General features: G+C 42.3%; 1 protein-coding gene across 1 annotated transcript in view; it reads right to left on the bottom strand.

Annotated features, from left to right (window-relative positions):
- Nucleotides 1–24,905, bottom strand: part of LOC121355591 (neuronal acetylcholine receptor subunit alpha-7-like) — a 57,395-nt gene that overhangs the window by 7,689 nt on the left and 24,801 nt on the right. Inside the window, exons 3-8 of the mRNA XM_041471141.1 lie at nucleotides 20,461–20,505; nucleotides 18,661–18,770; nucleotides 16,270–16,349; nucleotides 14,892–15,059; nucleotides 13,038–13,232; nucleotides 11,663–11,749 (exon numbers count right to left, since the gene is read on the bottom strand). Of these exons, the coding sequence (XP_041327075.1) occupies nucleotides 11,663–11,749; nucleotides 13,038–13,232; nucleotides 14,892–15,059; nucleotides 16,270–16,349; nucleotides 18,661–18,770; nucleotides 20,461–20,505 (685 nt within the window). The remainder of the gene's footprint in view (nucleotides 1–11,662; nucleotides 11,750–13,037; nucleotides 13,233–14,891; nucleotides 15,060–16,269; nucleotides 16,350–18,660; nucleotides 18,771–20,460; nucleotides 20,506–24,905) is intronic.

The following is a 24,905-nucleotide window of genomic DNA, read 5'->3' as shown; positions in this document are numbered from 1 at the left end:
ATGGTGGTCCATTTAAATGGCTTTAGCTAAGATTTTTCACATATCCTTGGAAAATTAGTCACCTAGTTACTTGGAAACAACCTGATAATATCTGACTCAAGATCCTAGCCAATGATTAGCAGGGGAATTGATGCTCCCAGGATTTTTATGCTGTAAACCCAGAAAGAGAAGTCAGGAAACTGCTGTATAGAACAGCTATTAAATAGAAAACAGTTCTCTCCAGAACAGACTGCGAACCAGAGGGGAGCCAAAAACCCATAAAGAAAGATATGTCATAGTTTTGCCTGGTGGTAGGCAAAGAAGAGGCTGGAGATGAGTCATCTGCATTTTGAGGGGAGGAGTGGGGTGTTCCTGTTCAAGGTACACTGAAGGCTTCCGTTGGAAAGTAAGGATGGAGGAAATAGTGCACTGTACTTGAGCCCTATGTGTTAGTATGAGGCAGTCCAACATGTACAAGATACCTCTGAAATCTGGCAGCTAGATCTCTGCCCACCAGGTAGGTGCAGGTGCTGTATTCACAGAGAAGGTCACAAAGTCCTGGAAATGCCCAGGACTGCTCTAAGGCTGGATTTTACCAGTCCTGAAGACACAACAGTGAAAGTAGAGGAAAAATACAGCAATGTCTGGCACAGCTGCTGGTCTTTCACATCTCTAGCTGGAGATATGATGAAGGCTGTTGCCTCCTTTTATGCGACAGGAGAAGGTAGAACTAATAGCTATTGATCACAAAGGAATTGCTGGATCACAAGCCCATGCATGTCCTTGATTGAAAACCTGACTGTCCTTACAATCTAGAACCAGGCAGGGATGGCCAAGACCCTGCGTCTAGACTCCGTGACGACTCCCCTGTAAGGGAAGGAAAGACCTCAGAACTCAGTGGGTATGTCCATAAGGCAAAAAAATTATATCCTTACTTATTCAGCATGTTCTGATCTTTTTTCCCAGGGTTTAATCCTACATCCTCTCTTTCCTAGCAACAGAAAAACATAGTCTTACTGCAGCAGGAGAACTGATGAGGAAAACTCCTGTGCTGTCCTCCATGCATCTCCTTAAAAGCATGGCCTAATCTTCCAGTCTGATAATTTCTGTTCCTGACAGGCTTTTGCTTTTGCACCAGCAAGGTCAAACCCATCACCTGGTGACAGCTACAAGGGCTGCTGTCCCTGTTCACCTGTGAGAAGCCAATTCAGTTTTGTTATGCCTTAACAATAGTTGTCAGAGGCACACAGGGGAGGGGTTGCACATGTGCCATGTCCAGGAGGCAGCTAGGAGAAAGCGGAGGAAAGCCTTCTCTCTGGGAGGACTTTGCCTGGCCGCCAGTTCATGTCTTGCATGGGACAGGCAGCTACCAGGGGAGCACTGAAGGCACTGTACCCCGGAGACACTCTGCAATCAATGGCAAAAGATCTCTGCCAATGGACTGCACTGGGATATCGGGAAGGGCCAAGGGTCTCCTGTCAGCAGGCAGACTTTGGGAGGAGCTGGGGGCATAAAAAGTAACTGTATCATAAGCCTTGGGGGCTCTTTGGGGCCTGTTCTGTCCTTCATCTTTTGTCTTTTTGGGGGCTTCTTGAGTCTTACTCGTCTTCCCTGGCCCCAGCTGACCTTTCGGGTTTCCTGCCCTTGCCAGCTCTTGCTCGCCCTTGTGTCTGTCCTGCCTCCCTGTGTCCCTGACCAGCGCCCTGTGTTCCTGCCTGAGCCACCTGTGTCCAACCCTGCCCACCTCCGAGTCTGCCCACCACCGTGATCCTCGCCCCAACCCTGTCCAGGTTTCTGGCCCTCCTGCCCGATCCCACTCACCTCATGTCCGCTCCAAGAGCTGTCCACAGGCAGGGACCATGCACAGACTCAGGACATTGAGGGCACTCCCCAACCTCTGGAGATAACGCCCTCTTATTCCCTCTGTCTCCTCTCTCCCTCCCTCTCTTCCATTTTTCTTCCTCTTGCTCCAGCTTCTCTAGCCCTCTTTGGTAGAGTAAATCCTTTTTTATTTTGTCTTTTCATTACCAATAAATGGTTCTCAGATACGTTTGCCTCGTTTGGCTTAATTTCATTCCCAACCATCCATTATTAAAAGAACTCCATGCAGTTCCCCACAGTGGAACTCAACATTACCTCTGGCACTCTCTCTGATTATGACTATGACTCAGCCCTCTCCAGCAACCCTGTGAGCAGAGAAGCCTTTCTGCTTAAAGGATCAAGCTACAATGCTCATGGATAACACTTCCCTTGGAGCCACAGGACTTCAATCTTCACCCATTCCACCCTAGCCCCACACTGCCCTGAATTAGCAAACTCTGTTTCTGGGTCTCCACTGAGGTTGCTGAGCGCAGAAATAGGATGTTGTCCTGTGAGATAGGGTATGGCGGGGGCGGGGGAGGAGGGGGTGGGACATGTAATGAGCTTTTGTCACCCAAGCAACAGACCTGGCCTAGCCATCAGACCTTTCTGGCAGTGTTTTAGGAACCATCCTAAATCCTTTTTATTCATTTAGTGCTTTGAAGCTGTTGCCCCTACAAAGTCCTATGCCCATGTGTCTGTTGGCAGAGGTAAAGGCAAATCTGATTTTACAAAGAAGCTCAGCCCCTTTTACTTAAACTGCAGGAGGAAAATGCTTAACAACTCCCACTAAACATCCCTCTGTGTCCTACTTGTAACTCCTAGTTACTAGATTATCTTGGAATCTTTAAGAATTCCCTTCACTGTGGGAAGTGTCAGGAACAGACATCCCAGATCAGGGTGCATGTGAAAGACCAGGGATGTGGTTGCTGATAATTCACCTGCTCTGAGGCAGAGCTTGGAAGTGACTGACACATTCTGGAGAGGAAGTAGCTCATTTGCACTCTGCCCTGGGTAGCTGCCACAGGCCAGAAAAATGCACCAGAAGACCTGTGTTTGGAGTCCCTCAACAATCCTCAGAGATACTGAGGTCTGTACTGGTCACTTCTAAATGCTCTTCATAGGTTTTAAAAACAATATAATGCTTTTTTCAGCAGAGGTGAGTGAACAGAACAGCTGTTTTGGATGCTTGATTGATCTTCAAGGAGTATGAAATATTTGCCCTTGTACAATTGATATTCTTCCTTTTCTTTGCCAGAGGCATTATGTAACAACCTGAATAGCAGTTTTAACATCTAGGAGTTGTCATCATCTGTCCCAGGACAATCAGAAGATGGTCAGATGCTGTTATAATACAAATATGGATCTAATAAGACCACAGATAGTCAGAAGGTCTTCTAAAAAGTCAGTGAGAATAGCTGTTCTTTGCAGGCATACTCTGATGTTACCTATATTAAAAGGATAGCAATGATTTTTCAATTCATAATTTGAAGAGCATTCAGAACCATTTTTAGATGTTTTGTGTCATTATCTGATGTTAGAGAAGCACCTTAGCATTATTTTAGAGATGTTTTGGAAGACATACTGCTGAAGTGGAACTGGAATAACTTCAAGGACTGATTTCAGACAGGGTAAACAAAACAGAATACCTAAGATGAATGTTTTGTCTTGATTTTGTCATGGAACAGTGATATCATATCATATCATCATATCATATCATATATCATATTACATGCTAGCAGTTATCATCTGAACCACATTTGCTAACACAGTCAATCACAAGAAAGACAATGTATCTGCACTGTGACCAGTTACAGTCTTGTTGCTCCTGTGAATAGGGGAAGGACAAAAGTGTTGTGCTCAGGCATTCACATTGATCAAGTTGGACGTTGGATGCCTCCCACTGGTGTTCCTGTTTCTATTCTATCTTTCCAGAAAACATCAGGTTTTGCACGTGAAATGAATAACTGGGTTAGAACCACTCTAAGTCTGGTAATTTCAGTCATTCAGGGCTGAATGCCATGTGCTTCTTGTGAGCTCAGAATGAGATATTCACTGCTCCTCCTTCTGGAAGTGTTCCAAGTGAGAGAATTAAAGCCTGTGCAAGTTGATGAAAACCTCAGATACCGGCAGAGGGGCTTCCAATCACCTTTCTTCTTTTCTCCTATGGTAGGGACCAGGCTTGGTGCTGGCAGATGCTGTGACATCCACAAACGACAATGGCAGAGTTACTCAGAGACCAAGAAAATCAAAAGATAGAGGAGAAAGTCTCTTTATGACTTACTGTTGTACACAGACAGAAAAGAAATACATAAGTGGACATACGGTTATGGTACTTGTGTTTTGAAACTCTTCTCCTTCCACATGCTTTTGAAGAATAGAAATGGGAGTTTGAAAAGTAAAACTGTTCTCTTATTTTGTTTTTCTGTAAAGAAAAAACCTCCAAGACTCTTGGCTTTGGGAAAATCATCACTGATCATGGGGAATGAAGCTGTAAGAGCTGCCATGAATGAGAATTTCTGTTTCATGAAAGAGATTGTGCAGGGGCCTGATTCTGACAAGGTACCACACAGGACCATGAAAGAATAGGGGGGAAAAGTACTCCAAAAACTCACATAGGGACAGAGTAAAGTGAGATGGCATCAGCTGAGAACATACTGTAAGATGACAAAATATGTAATATGGATTAATCTAATTTTCTCTCTAGTCAGAATAACTAATGCCCTATGTTCATAACTTAAAACAATCTGTAACATAACTTAAAACGATTTGTAACTCCTGAAGGTGACAAAGCACCACATTGCTTCCCTGTCCTAGTAATTTCCAGTCTCATTTGCTGTACGACTAAATGCAAGAAATCACCCCAAGCATCTGCTGCAAAGGTATTTAACTAGAGTGCAAAGCGTTCATGCTTACTGAAATGGCATAGGCATGGTAAGAAACAGCAAGGAAGGGACACAGCTGGAAAATATCATTATAATGGAGCCCTAAGCAGCAAGTAAATTGTTATTTTTTAAAAAGCAGAGGAGCTTAGCAAAATAAGACAGAGAAATTCAGTTTTGCTAACTGGAGATGGAGATAACTTTATTTTGATTGTGCTTCATTTGATACATCCTGCCAAAATGTCAAGTATCACATGAATGTTAATCATAGGAAGTGCCAGTTCCTCATATTTATGAACCTCATGTTCCCCATTTCAAACACTGTCTACATACCAGCTTCCTGGTGTTCCCCACTTTCTGCTATAAACACATTTTAAAGCAAAATACAGACTCTTAATTCAAAATCAGTGGTGTTATTTTGGAGGGAGTTGGTAGAAAATAAGGATTTGCATCACTTTGAAATTATTTTGGCATGGAAGACAATCAGAAACTATTATCTACTTCTCCTGTACAAGGGGAAGCCTTGAATTGCAAATAAAAAGTGTTTACCAAAGAAACAAATCATCTGACTGGCCTGATACATCTGAACCTCTCATTTCAAGATTTGGCTTTTGGGCAGAAGCATGCTTTATCTGCTTTTACAAAGTACTTTGAAAGTGATGCTTCCTCAGAGCACGGGCTAGGATGGACAGAGAGCTGCTAAGTCAGAGCTTATTGCAGCATTAGTCTAAAGCTGAAAGAGTCCAGCCGTGGGTGCTGCTGGCTGTTTTTCTCCGTGACTATACCTCCTGTGCTACCTAGGGCCTGAACTCAAAGCCTGCAGAGCTTCAGCTCAATACAAATGCAAAGAGCAGTGTGAAGTTTTCAAAGCAGGCATTTTAGGGTCTGTCTCTTTACGGTGTCACCCTGTCCTCACAGTGGTGGGACTGCAGCACAGGAAAACAGAGAATTGAAGGAAGGGTGGGGGGAAGTGCAGACAGTGCCATGCAGCCCCAAAAGTTTTGCCCCTCTGGAGATGATATTGCAGGCAGGGGAAAAGAATAGTCAGGAAGGTGTACTGGTTAGGCTTCTCTCTGGCTTGGCCTGAATTTTCCAGAGCAATGGCTTTTGGCCATGTCTGACATAACGTGGGCTGTGAATTGATCTGTCTTTCTAAAGAACTGGCTGATTTTGGAAAGAACTAAGTATTACATTAGAAGATGAATTATTTTAAGTCTATGAGCCCAAATTAGCAACTTATCCTGAGGCATTATTGAAGAGTTTCCTACAGCAGTGCATGATAAATTTGATTCTGGTCATTGCTTTACTTGGATCCCACCACTGGATGTGGGACCACATGACCACCAATTGTGTAATCTTAAGGAGGCTCCAGCCAAAGGATAGTAATGAAAGATAAAAGTTCTAGTTAGGAACTTGTATGGACTTCGAGGAATTTGTTCCTTTGTGACTTCTTAATGCATGATTTCCTAGTCTTAATTATAAGACTGCTTTTGGATAGAAAACACCGTTTTATAAAACAGATCAGGGATATGAAGACTTTAAAGGAATTCAGGTGTATATCTATTGCCTAAGGAAAGAACTCATCCTTTCCTGAAAAATGGCCATATGACCATTACCAAAACCAGATCCTTGTCCACTATTATTTACCTAGAATAATAGAATCATTTAGGTTTGAAAATACCTCTAATATAATTGGTTTCAACCATTCACCTAACATGGATCACAATGTCTTTATTAAAAAAATAGTCCTTACAATGTAGAGCTAAATACTTCTAATGTAGTTTTCAGATGAATTACCTAGTCCTTTAATTTCAAGAGGCAAAGCCTGATCTTGTACAAAGGCTCTAATTAAAATAACAGTCCTTGTTAATAGCAGTATTTGTTTAATTTTGATTTAGCTGCTGATCCAGGAAATCAACGCAATGGGACATGGTTACGTCTTCTTATGTAATGCACTGGATAAGTGCAATAATAGGGACTGGAAGGTGCACAAAATCCACATGAAATTACTGGCATTTATAGTGCAGAACAAATCTGCATAATTACATAGGTTTTTAGAAAGAGAAAAAAACAATTGTCTTATACCTGAGGTGTATCACCCAGGCTTTGTGATTTTACCCAGTGATTAGCACAGTCAGACCAGTAATTTAGTTGTGTAGCACATCTGGAGTTCTCTGCATTTCTGTAAATACTTTCCTCAAGTAATGAACTCCAGTTTTTTACTTATATGGACTCTTGGTAAAAGTAAATTTTAAGAGAAAAATTAAAAGTAAGTAAAATCACAACTGCAGCAAGAAACACTTCCTGCAAAGCATGATTAAGCTACAGTAGGAAGGGTAAGTTTAGGACACAGTTGCTGCTGTATAGTCATGGTCTGAGAGTCTTTTAGGAGCTACACTCTAGAGGCTTTAAGTGCCAGGAGGGACTTCCAGTATTCTGTAGAGAAAGAATGGTTTTTCATAAAGTTGACATGTGCTGGATTCTAGCCAAACTGTTATGTTTGTAGATGTCATGGGCCTTCAACTTTTTTGATTTAAATGGTTGAGTGTATTGCTGTGCTACAAGTGATTACTGTTTTAAACAGAAACAGAGATATCGTTCCTTGGTTCAGCCTTCTCCTTTCATTGGCATCTCTGTGGAAGGGCAGGATTCAACTTTTGAAATAGAGTGGTGCCTTTCTTTGCATAGATGTGTACTGTCAAAAACTGGGCTTTGAAAATAAATATTTTCCCCAAAAGGGAAGTGTGCTAGAGAAGCATAGGAGCAGACATGCTGCTGGGCAAGGAGCTACTGATGTGAATGCAAACCCCAAGAAAGCTGAGTGACAGCAGGGGGCCAGCCTGTCCAACTGGAACATACAAAAGCTCTGCCCTGCAGCAGGAGCAGCAGGGTGCTGGTGCTCTAAAGTGCTGAGCAGCCAGCGACTGATTCCTAGGCCAAGTCTCATCACTTGCTCTTTACAGAAAAAGAAGTTGACCTGTTTTAGCATATATTAACATGATAGTTGGCAGGCCACTGAGAAATGGGAATCCCTCATCTGAGGAAGTTGGATGTGTGGAGTAAGAGAGTCTCTGCTTTGGGTAGTTTTATAAACAGACAGAGAATGCAGAACACATACCAAGGAAGGGGTGACCCACTTTGCAAAGGCACAGAAAAGCAACCATCTTGTATCACTTGCATCCGTCTGATTATTTAATCTGATAGGTGCTTTGTTTGTTATTAATATAATTTGAAGTTCCCCATAATTTAGAGGAACTAACTAATTATTTCCACATAACTGTAAATATGCTGCAGATTGCAAAAGGTAGTACTTTTCTTGGTGCCATATTAGACTAGTTCTCCTTTGCTACCTCAATAAAGACACTCCAACAGCAGCTGTGATATTTTTCCATATTATTAGAGTTCAGCAGTTAAAGCTGAGGTCAGAAGGAGAAGAAAGTACAGCATGTTAGGCATTAGTGGCTTTGAAATGTGCATTAGCTGTGAGGGTGCATGCAGATCCAGAGAGGTATGGATGCATATCTGTTTCTAAAAACTCAGGCCCTAAAAATATAATGCAGATTTTTAAAGCATGTGGAGTCACGTTTTCAAAGTATCTCTGCCCCCATATGCACGAAGACCAATAACAGTGACTCTTCAGCAGATCAGCAAGGGATCTTTCTACTTCAAGATCAAAATATCTGAATCCTTCATAAACCACATGCTTTAGAAGATTTATTTATTCCTGAAACCTGCTCCTAACCATGCTGATTCTTCAAAACTGGAATGAGCTTTCCAAATGCACTCCTTTTCTGTGTATTAATTCTGAGGATTTTAATTGAACTAGAGATCACACTGAAAAACTGAAAAAATGTGATCATGACCTGGCATATTCTATTCAAGAGCTAAAATATCCTCTGTGGGATCACCTGTAAGACCATTGTGAGGAAAAGATGCTATGTCACTTTGTTAGAGTAAGGATAAGGTTTTCAGAACTCGAGATAATGTAAAAGCGCACAGCCCAGCTTTGAGCACTTACTGAAAAAGGGCTGTTTGGGTGCAGAAGCCACATGGATAAGCAGTCTCCCTGCAAATTTGGAGTGGAGCAAGAAGATAGGGTCAGGGTTTTAAACTAGAAATACTGTGGAAGGGAGATAACAACCCAAATGTAAATGCAGAAGTAGCAGACTAGGGTGGAAAAAAATGCTATTGGGTAATCAGAGCAAGAAAGACCTCAAGAATGGTGAAACAAGGTGGAAGATCTCACCTCCAGAATGAGAAAATGCATTAACTCTGGGGAATATGCAGGACGAACTGAAACTCTGCATATAGTAGTGAAAAAATAATGTTGCTGGAAAACTGAGATGTTGAGGGACATTTCTCACTACCAGAAGCTCTTCAGGAAAAGAAGTTATATGAAGGAGCCACTTGGATGTGAGGGGGCATCTGTCAGGATGGACTAGAGCTGCTGGAGAGTTTGTGGATCAGCTTCAGTGAAGAGGCCAAAAGGAGTGATCCTGCGGTGGGAGTGCATAATAGACTATCCTAAGACAGTGGACATAAGGACTTCTTAAAACAACTCAGAGAAACCTCTGTCTCACAAACCCTCATTGCCACCAGTGGCTTGATCTACCCTGATGACTGCTGAAAAGGCAGCACATGTATAATGTATAACCAGGAGTGGTGCACACTGTGCTTCACTAGCAATGAAGAAGTGTTTTGGAACATAATAATCAGTGGCAACCTAGGCTGGAGTTATGGTGAAATAGTGAAATTCAGGATCATTAATTGAATGAGGACTACGAACAGCAGAGCATAGACCTCGGACTTCAGATGAACAGACTTGTCATTTTTGGGGGGAACTAGCAGCTGGGATCCCACCAGGAAATGCTCTGAAAGATAAAGCAGCACAGCAAAACTGCAAGGGCTTAAAGCACAGTGCCTCCAAATGCAAGAAATAGGTAAGCACACCAGTAGATGAGTGTGGCTAAATTGTGAACTCATGGTAGGGCTTCAGTGCAGAAGAGATGGGGTTGTGGGAAGCAGAGACAGGCTACAAAATGAAAATTTGGAAGAACTATCTGGTCATTATGGTTGGTGTCAGAAATGTTAAAACTCATTAATTGAAGCTGGTGTGGGAATCAAAGGCAACAGGAAGAGTTTCTATCACTACACAAACACTATACAAACAGCTAAACAAGGCAAACATAGACTTGCTGCTGAAAGGAGGGGATGATTTTGTGACAGTGAACAGTGATAAGGTCAAGGCAGTGTGTACTTTGCCTCAGTTTGCACCATCAAGGTCTCTAACATCTTTGTGTTTAGAGATAGTTTAGGGATGAGGAACATGACCAGCAATAGGTAAGGAAGGACTCATGGATTGTGAGATCTGCACCTGCCCATATCCATAGGATCATCGAGAATCCTAAAGGGATCATTGCAAGACCAAGGAGATGGAGAAAGACAGATGTTGCATCCACCTCTCAAAAGGACAATTCAGAGAACAAGATCTTTGTCATTGTGACTCTGTCCCTGGGTAAATCAGGCAGCAAGTCCTCAGGGAACATTTCTGGACAGTTGAGGAAGGGGGTGGGGATGGGAACAGCCATCCAACGTTTAATAAGAATAAATCATGTCTGACCAACATGATTGTCTTCAATAACAAATTAAAATATTTGCAGAGAATGAGAGAGTAGTGGATATAATTTACAGCAACTTTAGGAATTCTCTGATAAGCAGAAATTGTCTGTCATTGCAACGTCAAAGTCCGTAAAGATACATAATTGTTCATCGCTTTTCTTGGTTAAAAATCCTACCTTCAATGAAAGAAGACTGTATTAATAGAAAGTAGAAACTGTTCAGGTTAAAGCTAGTGGACTGGCCATTGGCAAGTGTACCCCTTTACAAATTCTAAATGGGATTTTTTATGTATCATATGCAGCAAAGTTATGTCAACATTGGTTCAAGACGGCTTGTGTCTCCTTCCTGCACACAAGTTTCTCTTAGAACTGTGTCTTGTCTCCATTGCATCCTAGGTATATGCTCAGAAAGAGGTTTTATTAGTTTTTTGGAAGTTCCTGTACGACTCAAAGTATGCTGACTTTCACTGAGATGCATAAGTATTTTGGAGGCTTTCAGAAACTCTTACCTATGGGTGCCATTGTCCTTACTGTGGCATGCATATCCTCCTTCCTCAGAGTCAGGCCTAGTCTTAAACCCTCGAAGAGAGATAATGAAGCTGTCTGAGTAAATGGGCTTTTTTGACCTAGTCATTACATAACTTTTTTGAGGCCTTCATTATACAATTGTGAGGTGCATCTTCCATCAGCACCTAGATATATTGTTCATTTTTGTTGTCTAGAATGTGTACTTTAGTAATGATTTTTACTCACAGGTCTTTCAGGTAGTGTTCATTCCTTGTGACTTTATAAAATAGCACAGGTTTATTTTGTCTAACCTGCAGTAAGTCCCCATGAGACCAAGGTAAAGGGGCAGTCCTACCAAAACAGAGGCTGTAACAATGTCTGTCTGGCCCACAGTCCCCAGATGATGATCTGTCCCATAGTTTTCAGTACATATTAAAAATGCTCCAATGATATACTTGAATTTTGACTGTTGCATTCTGAATTGCTCTTCAGATTGAGGGAAGAGGGAAGGCAGGAAGGATTTGTGTAATAGCAGGGAGGTGGTGTAATGTAGAAGAAGAAAAATTAATTTTCTGCAGTGTTGATTCTGTGTCCTGTCAATCCTTGCAGTTACCTGCTTATCTATTATTTCCAGTACCTTTTTGTAACCTCATGTAGGTCCTTTTCATACATGTACACAGTGAAATCCAGGCTGGCATTCCTGACATTGCTGAACGCAAAACTGGAGTAACAAAAAGAGTCAGTCCTCAAATTGGCTTTGAACAGCTCTTGAGAGGCATCACACACAGTGCATAAAGCACTGTGAAACCAACTTACCTATTAGTGGGACAGAGTCAGAAGTTGCAGGCATGATCTCAGCCACGAGCAGCATGAATACAGTAAGGGAAAGAAGGACAGTGATACCTGGAGGGAGTGAACATATTTGGGAAGAATGAGGAAAATGAACTCTGCAGCTGCTCCTCTGATGTCTTTGCTGTTAAATATAGCATTGTCCTGATATACAGCTAAGGCAAACCCATGACTTCATGTCTGTCAATGAAGATTAGAACATCCACAAAGTGTGAATGTTTTTCAGTACAACTCTATCTGCTCTCTTTTCACTTTTCTCTAATACACACAAACCCTTGCTTCTCTCAAAGTAATGGAGAAATCTTTTTTGCTGAGTGAAACGAAGCTTGCAAAACTGGTGAACTACAGTGCTTTTCCAAAACATTGCACAAAGCCCAAAATGTTGTTAAGGGCTAGGAGAGACTCGCACAGACAGCAGCCTAGGTTTTGCTATCACATATTATATAACATCCCTCAAAGACATGCAGTCTGTTTTAAAAGAAGCTCTTTATTCTATATGGAAAGGCTGTTTCTAAACTTAACCATCCTGATACTGAGAAATCAAAAGGTCAATGCATGAACATTAGCTCCTATTTTTATGTCAACATTGTACTTGAGCTCAAATAACTCTTTCCCTTATCCCCATCCTATATTTCATAGACAGCAATTGTACCCCCGATAGCCTGTGTTTTACTTCTTGTAAGGCAGGCTGCACCTTTTTTTTCAACCAAAAAAAGCCCCACTGAGGACATTTCATATGATTTAGAAGTCTCTGTCCTGAGACAGATTCATGCACAATTAACTCTTAAGATCTCATCTGGCTCAGTCTGGTGTATTTACAGCTCTTCCCTATCTCCTCTTGGAAGGAGACCCTTTTCATTTTTATCAACACAGACAACAGTAAATCTCATTTAGCCCTTCCATGGCTGTGTTCACAAGGGACACATGGCTAGGTGTTTTGGGAGCTAGTTTTGAAGGTGAACATCCAGTGCCCAGCTGCTGCTGTTCACAGCCCTTCACTCTTTGATTCCTAGTATGTTCCATCTAAAAAAGAGAGTCAATGAGCTGTTAAATGCATTGAGGTGTACTAAAGTACATAACAACAGGCATGACAGAATATTATCACTGCCGTCTGTGCCAGCAACAAGTTCAGCTTCCTCCCAGTCCACAAGATATTATATGTATAGTACAGGATGTGTGAATGCCATACAGAAAGCTGTTATCCTTGTTTCTGTAACCAAAAAAAGTACTTCTATTGCTCTTCTAGTGAAATCTTTCTTCATCAAGCAACATAGTGCCATGAGGCATTTATTTTTCTATTTTATAGCATGCTTATAAAACAAATGAATATTTTAGCACTTACCTAGAGAAATCTTCTCCCCTGAATCAGCTGGCAAAAGGAATACAAGCAGTGCTAAGCCAGATATGAGAACACAGGGAATGAGTAAGTTCAAGCCATAGTAGAGGGTGCGTCGACGCATGGTGATGGTGTATGTCACATCTGGGTAAGGTTCTTTGCAGCATTCATAGTATATCTCATTCCTCTTGCCTGGGACACCTACAGAGAGGATGATCAGAGCAGTGGAGAGAGATGCAGGACTTCCAGTTACCTCCCGGGACTGGACCAAGAAGTGATGGTTTATGAGCCAATGTGTATCACCTCTGCTATTCTTGGTCCACCTTGTGTATTTTCTAGGGTTTGCTTTCATGCCTTCTGAGTCATTCAAACCTAGCTTAGCTAATAAAGCTCATCTGAGCCAGAACAAAACAGTCCTGGGCATCACAAGCTCAAGAATGTGCATTCTGCCTTCCTACGTTCTGTGAATGGTAACATAATGCTGATGTGATATTCACCAGCACATGCAGCAGATTTTCTGTGTGACAGTGCCACTGTGATACTCTATACATATTTGCTCTTTTTTTGTCAGGAAAAACAGACAGGCTTACTTTTCAAAAAGGATGCCAAGTTAAGCTCAAAGTCTGTCATGTCTGGAGGTTAAGAGACATAGCTGTCCAATACAGCTGTACTGCAGGGTTGCCCACGGTGATCACGCTGCAGCAGATTGCCTGACGTGCTCCATGATGGGGACCGCAAGAGCACTGGAAATGTCAGGAGAGCTGGAAGAAGTCAGCACCTTGTATTTTTCATGCCAAAATTGCTCACTTCGCTTTTGCTTCTGTGGACATGACAGATGATGTGACAATGTGTGCATTTTGGCAGAGGCTTAGCAAAGATTTTTTTAAAGGATATAGCCACAGCTTGCCTGAGGTGCTATTTAATGCTTTTGCTCTATGAGCTAAATAAGTCCCTGTTTTGTTCTCCCTGGTCAGGGTTGAAGGCAGATAAACCACAAACTCTTAATCAAATATGCAAAGTTATTGGACAAAAATACCCACTGTAAAGGAGGACTGGAAGGGAGGATTGCTCTGAAATAGCTGGACTTTAGGAGGATTTCACTATGGAGTCTTCTGGCTTCTCATAAAACTGAATACAATTTCTCAGATGCCCTGAATGGTAAAAATACTGCATGCAGTAGGGCAGGGCACTTATCTCCTTGTCTGTACATACAAACCAGAAAATAAATGTATTTTTTGTAACCTCTCCTTGCAGTTGGCTAAGTTCCATCAATTTCTGTAACATTGCTTGTGACTTACAGCTATGTAAATGAGTGCAAAATAACCTACTAGAAGTTCTCTGAATAACTAATTCTGGACATAAGTTCTTTTGAAAATACAGGTATCTTCCAAAGCATAGAGGAGAGACATACTAATCTGAGCATTTTATGTACTGGTAGACACTTTGATGTTTTTCTGGGTGAGAAAGATCCATTTATGTAAAAGTGTTGCTGGAATACTTTTTACACCAATCAATTTTGCTGATTGCAGTAAATGTGACAGTAGTGTTCCATGCACCTACATGAGACACATCCAAGTTTAGTACTCACAAACTGCTCAAATGTGTCAGGACTAATAGCTTTCATTTATGTACTCAGTGGCAGTCAATTGCTTCAGAACACAGTGTTTTCAGACACAGTTCAATGAATGTTGCTGAAAGGCTATCTCTGATATGTGATTTTTTTTCCTATTTTTTTTGCTTCTTCTTAGATCTATATTTTTAATATTTGTATTCTATGTCCAACTGATTGATTATTTCTATGTATTTGAGGTTTGCCTTTGAAAACTAGACTACTGAAAATTTGTAGGTTGGCCAATTTACCCACTAAATCCCATTCTCCATTTGAGATGTAGTTGGAAATATCAGCCTCGAGCATCTGCAGGTCAATCAACCAGCCACTGTGAGTCCAGGAGCCAAATTTCAAATCACACTTCTGCATGTCAAAGGGGAACCAGCGGACATCAATGTAACATGTGCTCTTCAAAATGCCTGTAGATAGAAATAAGTCATGATCAAGCATGTGCAGGGTGCATTTCATCTTACCTTTATCTGTCTCTGATTGTGACCAAGTTTCCTTCAAAAATACTGTGTGATACAGTCATGGGGTAAACAAACAACTGCCAGAAGATGCTGCCATGAGTGGAATTACCTCCCTTCCTCCAACAGTGAAGATCTCTCTCACTGCATCCTTGAGGTAGGTTGCCTGGGACACTGGGGCCATCCAGAGGCAGCCCAGCCTGTTTCCCAGTGCCAGCTGGCCCTAGCAGATTACAGGCAGTGTTGCTTGGTCTGAAAGGAGCAAAGAGTACGCCCCAGGGACTTATTGTGCTGTGACGAGCTCTTTGAAAGGAGTTCCTGGACAGGCCATGCCTCAGACCCACAGCCCTTTGAAAATACATTATTGTCCTAAACCTTGCTCAGTGCTGGCCTTTATCATCTGTGTGGTAACTGAGACTTGAATTTAACTCTGGGTGTGTCTAGTTCATGTTCTGGGATGCTTTAAGGGGTCTAATGGGTAGGGAACAGGGGAGCAGCCATCAGGGAAGGCAGTGCTGATCCCCACTGGGCCTTGTGGACCTGCTTGGGGACAGTGCTATGCTATGACACAAAGTTTAGGAACTTTTTGTCCACCACAGTGAGCAACTGTGGGATAGCCTCTGTTCACTGGTGAGTCCTGGGTGCTGAACCATGCAGGCAGGGAATCAGCGACACAGATTAAAAGAGACTGATACTTGGGCCCAGCTGGCTGAGACCAATCCCAGCTTGTCTTTTCACCTGGATTTTTAGCCTCAGCCTGGCAAGAAGGGCTTCAATGTTGAGCGAGTGCTGCTCTTGGGGTCACCTCTGCTCACACACCTCTCCACAAAACAGAGACCTAGCTGGACTGCACATGAAACATGATGACATGGTGCACACCACCTTACTTTGGATGACACCTTAGGTGGGCCTCTGCATGTTTTGAGCAAACTGCTCAGGAGAACATTGTAGTGCTTCATAAAGTATAAATGCCACTGATAAGGGACTTAGATTTTCATAGTGGGTCTGTCCCATTATTAGACAGCCCAATAATGTTTGCAAGGTTGCAAACATTAGGTTGCAAAATTTCTATTGAGGGCTTTTAACACCTTGGTTTCATTCAAGAAGGAAACCTGCTTGAAATTACTTGATTAAAAATAAACAAATACTCTCTGTGCCCTACCTGGAGGAAGATATTGGCAGGATCTAGAGTAGTTCACCAGCACATTTGTGTGAAATGTTGCATCAAATCTTTCATCTGCACTGTAACATAGTATAAACAAAACAGAACAAAAATAAAGAAAAAGCAAGATGATGTGTGAACAAAGATGTAACTGTCAACATAAAAATAATCTTTTGGCTGACTTAAGTTCCTACATCTGTGTGAAGTGTCTACCCTTGATAAATATCTCAGTTCCTCATAATTACTGTCAGCCTGCACCTGGGCAGGCTGCTTGCCTTGCTGCAATGTCCTCAAAGAAGTGAGAGGCAGAGTGTTGCATGTCTCAGAAAAAAAGGCAGAAGGAAAAGAAGCAAAAGTGTCACATTAGCTGTATCCAAAAACTGGACAGTTGGGACAATGAGGCTTCTCTATGGCACCTGTCAAAATGAGGCAGCTCACCACATAAGTCACCTATCTGTTACCTTACCCAGATATCTGTAGTAACAGATGCACCGTAACTGCAATGGGGGCCTGAAATAACAATTCTGCATTCTCCTGAGATGCAGAGAGGACAAGAGTTTGTTTCTAGCATTGGAAGAAACCACTGGAGAGAAGTTATTTTAGGGGCTTGTAGGAGGAGATTCATTGAAACTCCAAGAGCAAAAGGGACCAAGGATCAAGAATTTCTTTACTATTCCAAAATTCTGAGATAATTAAAGGGCTAATGAGCCAGACAAGGACACGATTCTTCAAAGAAACAGGTCTGGGGGCTTGTTCCAGATGGTCTCTTGGGAAGAGATTAACCACAGAGGGATCCCCTGGCTTGTAGAGCCTTGCCTGTAGTGGCTATGTGCAGGTCTATGATGCATGACTACACCATCCTGCATGCCCTGTCTTTCAACCACATTTTAAAAATTCAGAGCCTCCATTACTCTTCTGATCTGCCCTTTATCCATGTCTTGAGTCCTCAGTTCCCAATACAAAACAAAGGGGATGACACTGAAAAGCCTAAGTCCAGAAGAGTGATATTTATGAAAGACATAAAAGAAAACAAAAAGCAGTTTCATAAATACAAGGAGACAGGAAAAAGAGGAAAGTAAGGGAAAAAACAACAGGGAGCAGAGAGCTGCAGTATCCTGCACCCTCTGTGCCTTGATCTTTGCAACTCATTCTCACACAGTGGCAGGAGTCCATGGCAGAACAGGGGACAAACAGGTTAAGGGAATGTAAATGAGAGAGATTCTACTCAGCAGAGCTGATAAAATTTGCTCTTGAGAACTGAAAGGACTGGCCGAAATACCCTCTGAAGCATTAACAATTATGTGTGAGAGCTTGTGGAGAAGAGGGAAGGGCATGGTGAATTGGGGGAGATCAAAGGGAATTCTGACTTCTTTTAAAGGTAAAATTATAGACATCAGCCTAACTTCAAAGAAAATGGGGTGAAACATCTGGCACAGATTTGTGAAGGGCCAACTGCCTCAAATCAATCTATTTTTTCTTACTAAGAGGAGGCTGGTATCTATCTGAACTTTAGCATGTTCTTATAAACTACCGTAATATGGACCAAGCTGTATGCCTCTGTTTTAGAGACTGAAAAGGAATAAAGACACAGTAAGAAGCAAAGCTGAGGTAGAGAAGAGCACTTAAACAATCTAGGTGTCTCCAGGCCTCCTTTGGATATCTTGTAGTGAGGGTTTGGAATGGAATACAGATCATGGTGAACTCTGGAAACTAACAAAATTAAATTTAATCTGGGTAATTAGAAAGTGTTACCCTGAAAACTGTCAGAGAAAGACATAACAGGGAAAATCTAGTAAGACAGCAGAGCTGAATGATATCTCTGGTTTGCAACAGATAAAAAAATAAGTCCAGAATTAAGATATTATTAGAGAAAACCCCAAATCCCCTTCTCCTGGAAAGCATTAAGGAAACAGCTGTCTAGAGAGTTTCCACTTCATTCAACACTGCAGCAATGCTGTCTAGAGAGCTAGATTCATCTCTGTAGAAGGAAAAACAGATTAGCGAATGTTCAGAATATAAGAAGAATGATGGAGAGGTTTATAAAATATGTGATAACGAAAGTGAGATGAAAATCCACTTGTTTACTTCAATCAGAAATATTATGACACATATAGGACAGTAGTTCTGCAGATATGGTAATTTTGAAGAGACTAAAACAGTTTCTTCTCTGTGTTCACTGAGAAAAATTTAAAGAAGATATTTGCGGAACTACAGCAAGGAAGATTAGATGGGCTACTAGCAAAATCTGTTAGCTGATAATGCTTGTTTTTGTTACTCTTTAAGGGTAAGGCCAAATCCATAGAGGGCAAAAGGCCCATAGTATCAGTGAAGCATGGCTGATTCTCTGCACTTAGTTCTAGTCTCCTACCAGCCATTTCACATCTTGCTTACCTGTTATACAGAAGAATGTCTGGTACCCAAATCTGGTCGGAAGGAAATCGCAAGTTCTGCACTCCTGGGTATTCATATTGATCCCAAGACAAGTAAACATCAACCCAGGACTGTTGACAAACACATACATCAGATTATATGAGCTTTGAAAAGTCTTCTACGTTCTTTGGAATATTATGGGAACAGAATAGATTTTGCCAATAACAATAGCTACAGTATGATAATAGTTTAATGCTTGGTTTTAATTATTAAGAAAGGTTGGCATATATAGAGGAAATAACAGTGTGACTACTGAAGACAGTGATTAGCTCTTCATCTTGTGGCCAGAAGTCAGACATCCCAAACCCTTGCTGGTGGGCTGGCAGAACCACTGGCAGTAGGCACCTCCATGAGGACTGCTGGTTCTGAAGTAAAGTGGTTTTTGAGGTAGTTAGTGGTAGGCGGACCATGATCTGAAACTCCCCATTGGGTGGAAATAATTTAATCTGTTACAAAGGTTGGATGACTCTTTTACTAACCACCTGCTATGAGAGGTAGGCAAGCAAACTTTATATGCCAAGGGGCTGTTTCTGATCCCATCCCCTCCACCTCAACACAGTTAATGTGAGAAAGGTGTGGAAACAGCTTTTGGGAAGAACCTTCTGACTTACAATGAAGCTCAATGCGAGGCTTGCAAGGGAAGCCTTAATCAGTGGAACATCTCTGTGGAACATATGAACCTGTGGAACATCTCTACAAGAGACAGACAGGACACCCACAGGCTCTGACCTAGCAATCCTGTAGTCATATAGGTTTGTCTTGGTTAGTTTTTGCAATATAAAAACGCTCATTTCTGCTGCAAATCTCAGCAGGGAGCTGAGGAAGAAACAGCCTACTCAGCTGAACATATTCATATGAGATAGTGTTTGGCTGTGAAAATCAAAGTGGAATTTGTTTAATCATTCAAGTCTCCCACTGGTTTTTCCTTCAAAAACTGCTTCTTTCCTGACCACAAGCCCTTAAGGAGATCTGTTTATGCAGCATAAGAAAACATTGTATCCCTCACCACAGGCAGCCAGGCAGACCTGATGGGAAGTTCCATCCTGCAAAGGAGGTCCCTTCCCCTAGTGAGGGTCAGTTTCGCTTATTCTGTGTGAGCATGCAGGTGAATCCTTAGCTGGAGCAGGTTGCAGAAGAGGGAGTAAGAATGTTTATATAAGTGGTTTGTAAAGCATAAGGGAAGGCAATATCCCAGAGAGCTGCCTGAGTGCTGCCAGCAGCAAAGCAGCATTGGGCCCGCTGTGGTCCCTGGACTACCCACCACCCCATATGAGTAGTCTGCATGTGCTCACTTCTGTCTTCAGGGACAGATGCCCTAGCTTCCAGTCTCAGGCTGGAAGCTGAGAGGTGGGATTTTCCAGAAGTGGCAAGTGCAGGTGCCTGCTTTACTGGGTGTTTGGCTTGCTCACAAGTCCCCATCGCTGGTTATGGAGAGGGCCTTGAGCCCCTTGAGCCTCTCTTCTCAGCTGTGATGGGACCCTAACTCTAGACCCTTTGTTACTAGATCACTACATCCACTGGCAAAACAATGCAGTTTGTTTCCATGCTCAAAAGGTCAACAGGTCTGTCCAAAGGATTAGTGTAGTCTCCCGAGTTTCATTTTCAATTCTAAAAGGAGCATTAGGGAAATTTTAAAGGACTCAAAATGCCTGCTTGTATTGCATTATACATAATCTATAACATAGCAGTCTTGCTTTTCTGCTAAGAAATCACATTCAGTAGTTTGCAATTAGAGCTTCTTTACTGATAGAGGTTACTCACCATCTGCAGCCAAGCATTGGTGATCAACACCTGATTCTTCTCATCCTTTGAACATAAGAGGGAAGGAAAGACAAGAGAAAAAGGGATGAAACAGTTTGATTAGAGATGGAAGGGTTTCTGTGTCTTTTAGACAATCCAGACTTTTGGGGTACATAAACCAAACTCCATGGAGTAGATTGTGAGCTCACTGGAACACCACTATTTGGCCAGAAAATAGTGGCTTTTTCTTGTCCTTTAAACCTACAGACTCCCTGTGTTTATCATAACTGATCAACAATAGAAAGGAAAGTAACAGATGATGTCTCTTCTTTTTCTGGGGATTAATTCCTTACCAAGTTTTACCTTCTAGCTACTTGCTCAAAACAAGATGTTTTTCAATACCACACTGCATGTCATAGTTGGAGAGATTTTATGTTGTATTTGCTGCCACTGCAAAGCAATGGTGAAATAATGCCAGAAGTGCTGCTCTTTTCAAGTGTCATTGCTATGTAACTTAGCTCTGGCTAAAGGAAAGAAAGGGCTGGCCTTGGGCAGAAGCTATCACTTGGCTAAAAGGACACAAATGCTGTGTGAAAGGGAGCTCACACAACACCTGCACAGAGCAGGAGTCTGAACGGTCATTCCTGCATGCAGAGGCCATGGGGAAGAATCTCTTATAACAGAAATGAAGATGCTTTCACTACCCAGTAGGTACCCAAGTTCTTTGGGGTGCCCAGTTTTCTGCAGTTACTCTGCAGGTGCAGGAGCCTGCACTGTGGGGATGGAGAAGCAGGGCTGCAGAGTCATTGTGGTGCAGATACACAGGTACCCAAACACCACCACAGCCATGCCCTGCACTTCCCAGGAGCTGAGGCTGCGCTGCTCAGGGGGACTGGGTCACTGTATGCCCAGCTGCCCCTGTGTGTGTCCATGCCCTAGGAAGCTTACATGGTTGTCTGCAGTGTTTCGGGTGGGAGACATTGCAACTACAAGCTGCTTGGCAGGCATTTAAACCATACGTAGAGCTCCCTGGACATGCATGCCCTCTCTGGTCATGTCCTTATTGCAGTACGTACTCTCTAACAAGGTAGAAAAACTAAACTGCCCTATTCACTTTGGAAAAATACCATCTGCTCACCTCAAGCTACATTCATTCTGCCTTTCCTCCCCTCCTCCCCTCCTGAACCTTTTCTGTAGCATGATCTCCTCTTCTGACAATTGGATTGTTTGAGCTCCAGAAATACCACAACCTAGAAAGGGAGACATCATTGACCTGGAGGATTCCTGATTGTTTTGGCACTGTGGCCATAGTTGGGCTCCGAAACCAGGCACCTGTCCCCAGGAAAGGTAAATTTCAGACATGAAACAGGTTGCCACAGTGATCCACATAAAACTGTCTACCACACTACCTCCTCTTGACTCCCCTTGAGACCTGACTACACTGCTTCTGCTGCTGTGAGATGCCACACAAAAATCAGATGTGATTTTATATTGTAATACTGATCATACATTTCCCTTTCTCCTCTTTGCTGCTCCAGCAAATGTATGCCTCTCTCTATGCAAACCACAACCCACCTCTAGAGGCCTGGTCCTTCTGCACCCCCATTTTTCCCTTGGTTGCTGTGGTTGAAGAAATTGTAAGAAAATCTGCAGAAAAATCAGAGAAGGACTGCGCTTGTTGAGACAAGTTTTTTAGATGCTGAAGGATTCAAACACCATCTTGAAAAATAAAATTATAAAGTAAAGAATAACCCCAGAGCTGGTAATTGATAGAGTCATCAGAGCTATCTGTGTCTACTGACCTGGGAAATGAAAGCAACCCGGAAACACAGAGGTTGTGTCCCAGGGATCCTCAGAGGCTAGCCATCAGCCCATATAACTCATGCATTCCTGGCCATCAATGACTCCTGAGGTGTCCTGTAGGGCTGGCAAGCATGATGATCACCTGAATTGCACATCAAGTACTAACAATATTTTGTGTGGTTAGCCAAAGAATGCTCTATACTTGTAAGTTGCACATGTCCTCCTAACAAAGACTTTCTGTGTACTGTTAAAAGAGCTTGCACAACATGATTAAAAAGCTGGTCAGCAACAATCAGCCAATGCCATTGCTGTACAAAACTAAGGATTTTCCCCTTCTACATTGAAACTCGTAGGGAAAGGGAAGAGGGGACATTCTTCATTTTGTCATCTACCTATGTGAACCTCACAGGAATGCATTAAAGTCCAATGTACATCTGTGAGGCTGGGGGTTTCCATCATGTGCAAATAACTTCTATCAGGAGCCTTTCATATGTGGCTCGAATTTACAAGGAAACTCTTTTTTTTTCTGGCACAGTAAGTTTACCCTTGACAGCTTGCAAAGGAAGATATCTTGGGCTGACTTCTGTATTTCACAAAACAGTTTGTTGTCCTTATCTGTTTATCTGTGTGTCAGATACCAATGACCTGGCTAATCAGCTTTGACTCCAAACAATTCTTTAGACAGGTATTTCACATAGCGTTAAATGTACTGTCTTGGGTCTGCTTTGCCTGCTTTTCACAGGGCTACTGTGCTTAGATATATTTTTTAGTCAAAGGAAAACTTACAGTTTTGAGTTCTCAAATGCTTATCTAGAGAGCAACAATGGTCTTCCTTGTCTGTCTTCCTAGGTCTAACCAGGGCTTTGAGCTGCTTACATCTCTCTTAGCTTGGGTGAAACAAAAAAGTCACTTCAGGATGTTTTCTTGGCCATTCAGAGACTATTCTCATCCTTGCCTTCAGGCTGCTGAGCTCTTAAATGGCATCTGACATTTTGGCAAAACACAGAAAATACTTCCATATGTAGTGCTGGTCAACAGATGCAGCCTGATGGGTCCTTCTCATTGTGTGACAGAACAGTACATTTTTCAAACAAGGATCTGAGTTTTCCAGAAGTGCCTGGTTTGCAGAAGCAGCAAAGCTGACTTTACACAGGGCAGGCATTTGTCCAGGTGTAGCTCTCCTACTAAGTCCTTTCTAGAGGAGGACTCTGAGGAACCAAGGAAGAAGTGCCTGCTGGGGCTGTCGAGGAGATGAGGGCCATGGGAACGTTTAGTCTGAGTCCACCCCCTGTTAGAGTGAGAGGCATTTCAGAGCTGAGGTGTTTATGGAGCTTTCCACAAAGATGGAAAAGAATTATAGCCCCTGCCATCTTCATCATGACCTGTGTGCTGTATGCACCTCTAAAATATCTTGGCACAGAAGGGACTGTATTTTTCTGTTGCATGGACACTCACAAACAATTATCCTGGAAAATATGTGTGGTTTACTCTGTCTCAGGAGATCACTGATCACTTAGCTTTGCCTAAGTTAAAAGGTAATTATTGAGCTTGGGAAGTGCTGGAGGCAGTTCCCTCATTCTGTGTCTCTGGTTTATGCAGAGGGGTTTAAAGATTAGTTGAGAGGATGCCTTTCCTCCCGGGAGAAAATTTGAATAATCTGTCACACTGTTTTTTCTGTTCAACTTTCCTGTCTTGGCACTGTCAGCCTTGGGAATGACCTTCCCTCTGCATTGGGCCAGCTCTCAACTCCTATCTTTTTGTGCAGCAAAGCGTTGAAAGCAGTCCCGCAAAGATTCTGGGTGAGGCTGCATATGATCAGCTCCCAGAGGTCTTTTCCATCATTCCCCTGACAGTTCTCCTGGTTCACAAATGTTCAGCTCAGACAAATAAATTTGCTTCTAGTATTTAAAAATGCTGAAAAAGCTGTGGTCACTAGTGAGTGCAACACTTGCTCTCTAAATCCTTCCTGTATTTATCTGGGTCATTTTCTCCCCTTTCTATCTCTAGCCTGACTCCAGTTAATCCTCTGCCCTGAATATCTGCTTATTCCTACAGCCACCTTTGACCCATGTAAAGTGACAGTTTGGTTTGTTCTGGTGCACATGCTGTGACATGTGAATGGTTTAGTTTGGTTTTCTTTTCCCTGCCCTAAATTCAAAGCTTACAATGTATGTACATCTGCCTGCATTGTGCACTACTGCCTGTCAACTGATTCTCCCTTGCCAGGTCAATATCTAAATAAAATATAACTGCCCTTAGCCACATAATTACCTGGGTCATATCACCTGGACAAAAAAAACCTGAAGCCCTTCCTAGTTCAGTAGTCACATCATATGATTACATGTCATCTACGTAGCAAGGCATTTGTTACCAGGTGATCAGTAGGAGTCTTTAATTCTTGCCCTTTCACAGAGCACAGAAGTGGGAGTTGAATCAGCCACTAAATCATTTCAAGACAATGATCAGAAAAGTGTCTAACTGAACAGGTAACTCTCAGTAGTCATGTATGACTTTGATACTACTTCAGGTAATTTTAAAGTTTTTTTCCCACTGTTTTTGCGCCTGAAGATTGGAAGATAAGAAGGGAAATAGTTAAGCAACAAGAAATCATTGACATGGAGACTTGGAAAGTTTTGTTAGCAGAGACACTGATCTTTGAGTGG

Source organism: Pyrgilauda ruficollis, unplaced genomic scaffold (assembly GCF_017590135.1).
Source record: "Pyrgilauda ruficollis isolate IOZ18807 unplaced genomic scaffold, ASM1759013v1 scaffold106, whole genome shotgun sequence".
In the NCBI taxonomy this organism is placed as follows: Eukaryota; Metazoa; Chordata; class Aves; order Passeriformes; family Passeridae; genus Pyrgilauda; species Pyrgilauda ruficollis.
This window is presented reverse-complemented; position numbering and strand designations above follow the sequence as displayed.